Source organism: Corapipo altera, unplaced genomic scaffold (genome assembly GCF_003945725.1).
Source record: "Corapipo altera isolate COAL_440 unplaced genomic scaffold, ASM394572v1 132825, whole genome shotgun sequence".
Lineage (NCBI taxonomy): Eukaryota > Metazoa > Chordata > Aves > Passeriformes > Pipridae > Corapipo > Corapipo altera.
In genome coordinates, this window is record NW_020885761.1 from 1 (window position 1) to 3817 (window position 3817).

The 3817-nt window shown below is 70.3% G+C and overlaps 1 protein-coding gene across 1 annotated transcript; it reads right to left on the reverse strand.

Moving 5' to 3' along the window:
- Nucleotides 1-91: 91 nt before the first annotated feature.
- On the reverse strand, nucleotides 92-3523 carry LOC113940791 (coronin-1B; the record flags this gene model as incomplete). The annotated part of the gene is made up of 9 exons (XM_027631942.1): nucleotides 3462-3523; nucleotides 2314-2516; nucleotides 2106-2228; nucleotides 1896-2025; nucleotides 1637-1818; nucleotides 687-806; nucleotides 505-609; nucleotides 283-428; nucleotides 92-183 (listed from the first exon to the last, which is right to left on the reverse strand). Coding segments are annotated over exons 2-9 (1099 nt in total), but the record flags the coding sequence as incomplete, so codon positions are not given.
- Between the last annotated feature and the right edge of the window lie 294 nt (nucleotides 3524-3817).

A 3817-nucleotide genomic window follows, 5' to 3' on the forward strand; every position in this document is an offset into this window, starting at 1 on the left:
GGGACCCCCCCATCCAATCCCCCTTTCCTGCCCAGGGACCCCACACAACCCCCATAAGGCCTCTCCCCACCAGGGACCACCACCCACCCACCTCCCCCTGCCCAGAGCCCCCCGTCCCCACGGACCTTCCTTGGCACCGTCATGATGATGGGCTCACACTTGCGCTCGTGCAGCTTGTAGAACCTGCCGGGGGGGCACAGGAGGGGGGGTCTCAGGGGGGAGCCTGGGGGGCACCGGGGGTGGGGGGTCCCTCACCTCGTCCCCCACGTCCCCCACGCCCACCTGGCGATCTCACACTTGCTGACATCCAGCCCACGCTTGGGCATCCAGCCCATCCCGCGCTGGGGCTCCTTGCTGGTGAAGGTGTTGAGGAAGTGGATGTAGGGCGGCTCCTCCGTGATCTCGAAGTAGCGGATGCTCGAATCCCCCTGGGGACACGCCGTCAGGGGGGATCCCCGTGCTCTGGGGGGGGGGCCCCCAGCAGGGCGGGGGGGGTCACGGTACCTTGCCGCACACGTAGACCACGTTGGTGTCGGGGTCGTAGAAGGGCAGCAGAGCCCCGTTGCTGGAGTCCAGCTCCTGCAGCCCCATGGGCTCCTCCAGGTTCTCCTGGGGCGGGGCGGGGGGGTGTGAGGCACGTGGGGACCCCCGCAGCGGTCCCGTGGGACCCCCGGGGTGCCGCTCACCATGTCCCACAGTGCCAGCTGCCGCTCGCTCATGCGGCTGAAGCCGGTGGTGAAGATCTTGCCGTCGGCCAGGAAGATGGCGCGCATGGGACGCGCCCCCTCGTGCGCCCGCTCCTTCTCCTGGGGGACAACGGGGCCGTCAGCGGGGCCACGGCACCACGGCCGGGGCAGGGAGAGGGGGACAGGGGGGCTGAGGGGCGGGGGACGGCGGGGGACGGGGTGTGTCCCACGGGACATTGGGGAGCAGCAAGGGACAAAGGAACAAGGGACAGCGAGGAGCACCGGGGGACAAGGACAGGGGACAGGAGCACCCGAGGGACACAGAACGGTGGGGAACAGCAGGGGACAAGGGCAGGGAGCAGGAGATGGGGGAAACCATGGCACAGGGGACAGTGGGGAACAGCAGGGGACAAGGGCAGGGAGCAGGGGACGGGGTAACTATGGCACAGGGGACAGTGGGGAACAGCAGGGGACAAGGGCAGGGAGCTGGGGATAGCAAGGAACATGAGGGCACAAGGGCAGGGAGCAGGGCACAGGGTCACCCAAGGGACAGGGGACAGTGGGGAGCAGCAGGAGACAAGGGCAGGGAGCAGCAGGGGACAAAGGCAAGGCCCAGGGAACAAGAGGGAGCACCAGGAGACAAGGATAGGGGGCAGCAGGGAAAAGTTAGGAAGCAGGGGACAACAGCACCCAAGGGACACGGGACAGTGAGAAGCACCAAGGGACAGGTGCCCCAAAGGGACAGAGGGGAACCAGGAGACAAGGGCACCCAAGAGACACGGGACAAAGGGGAGCACCGTGGGACAAGGGCAAGGTGCAGGGGCACCCAAGGGACAGCAGAGCACCCCAGAGGGCACGGGCAGCGGGCAGGGGATTGTCCCCCAGGAACCAGTGCGGGACGGGGTGACACGGGCAGGGTGACGGTGCCCCGGGGGGGTGGGGACACTCACAGCCACCACGGTGCCGCGGCGGGGGTCGATGACACGGACGCTCTTGTCCTTGCAGGCGGTGCAGAAGCGGGAGCCGTCGCGGCTCCAGCTGACGCTGTAGATGAGGTCGGGGTGCAGCCCCTCCAGCCGGTACAGCTCCTCCGCCGTGCCCACGTTCCAGATCAGCACCACGTTGTCACAGCCTGGGGGGCACCACGGGGGTCGCCCGGGCCGTGTGACCCCCCTCCACCCCCGCGACCCCGCCGTGGCCCCCCCGTACCTGCGCTGAGCAGCACGTTGCGGGCCGTGGGGTGCCAGGTGACGATGCCGACGCGCTTGGAGTGGCCCTCCAGGACCACCACCGGCTCCGTCAGCGGCTGGCTCAGCCCGTTCTCCGGGATCTGCCACACCTGAGGGGACGCGGGGCACACTGAGCGAAGCAGGGGCGGGCACAGGGCCGCCCCCCCGGGTGCCCCCGGCACCCCCTCACCATGACGGTGCAGTCCTCGGAGCCGCTGGCGATGACGTGGTCGTTGTGGGGACACCAGTCGATGTCGAGGACGGGGCCCGTGTGGCCGCACACGGTGGGGTACGACTTGTCGATGCGGCCGGTCTGGGGGCGAAGGGACATCGAGGGGTGTCACCCGCCGGCACAGACCACCCCCCGGTGCCCCAGCCGCACCTCCCCCGGGCGTCACCTTGTGCAGGGGGAGGACGAGGAAGGCGCCGCCGCCGCTGGCCTCCACGATGATGGCGACGAAGGAGGGGTTGACGGCGCAGAAGGTGCTGTCCCAGGTGACGCGGGACACGCGGATGTCATCGTAGCACTGCTCCGTCTTCACCGGCTGCCCGAACACGTGCCGGAATTTGCTCTGCCGCACCACCTTCCGGAACGACATGGCTGGGGAGGCACCCCCGGGGCCGCGCTCAGGCACGTGGGGACACCCCAAAACAAGGGGGCAGGGCCACCGGGGAAGCGGCCCCTGCTCCGGGCTTGTCGCTGTCCTCTGCCCCGGGTAAAGGGCGGCTCAGCCGCTCCCAGAACCGGGAATGGGGACACACACCCCACACACCCACCTCCCTGCCCGGCCCCCTGGGGGAGGGCTCAGGGGGCACCCCCGGAATGGGGGCTCTGAGGGGGACAGGGAATGTCCCACCCGGGATGGGGACAGGCATAGGGACGAGGATGTCCCCCTGCGTAGAGGGGTGGGGAGAGAAAGGGGGACAGGGACAGCCCAGTGGGTCAGGGGACAGGGGTGGGATGGGGACAGGGATGGGATGGGGACAGGGGTGGGATGGGGACAGGGGTGGTCCTGGCTGGCTATATAGGGACATACAGGGTGGCCCTATAGGATAAGGAGTCAGGGATGGGGTCAGAGATAGGGACAGGGACAAGAAGAGGGCAGGGATGGTGACAGGGGTGGCCTTGCTGGGTGTGAGGACAGTGATGGGGACAGGGATAGGGACGGGGGAGTGGCCAGGAATGAGCATGGCCTCGTTTGGTATGGGGACAGTGATGGGGCACACGAATGGGGACAGGGACAAGGACAGGGATACAGGGCTGGTGGTGGCCCTGCTCGGTACGGGGGCAGGAATGGGGACGGGGCAGGGATAGAGACACGGACAGGGATGGGGACGGGGTCGGGGACGTGGGCAAGGGGTGGCCCCGCTGGGCGTGGGCACAGGGACGGGTTCAGGGGCAAGGATGGGGACAGGGATGGGGATGGGGACAGGGATGGGGACAGGGACAGGAGGTGGCCCCGCCGGGAACGGGGACAGGGACGGGGCTGGCCTTCCCCCCAGGAAGGCGGACGGGGGGCACCGCGGGGGTCGGTGCCGCACTCACCGGCGGGTCGGTGCCCGGGGGGTGCCCGGGGGTGCCCGGGGGTGCCCGGTGCCGGTGCCGGTGCCGGGCCGGGTCGGGGGCGGGGGTGGCGGCGGTGGGGGGGGGGGCCCCCGCGCGTGGGCGCTGGGGGGGGGGGGGGGGGGGGCGGGACCCGGCGGGGCCACCGGGACTGGGGGGGGGACACCGCGGGCAGGGACAGCGCTGAGCGGGCACCCGTGGGACAGGAACCCCAGGGACAGGGTCACCCGTGGGACAGGAACCCCGGGGACAGGGTCACCCGTGGGACAGGAACCCCGGGGACAGCGCTGAGCGGGGCACCCGTGGGACAGTCACCCAGGGACAGCGCTGAGCGGGCA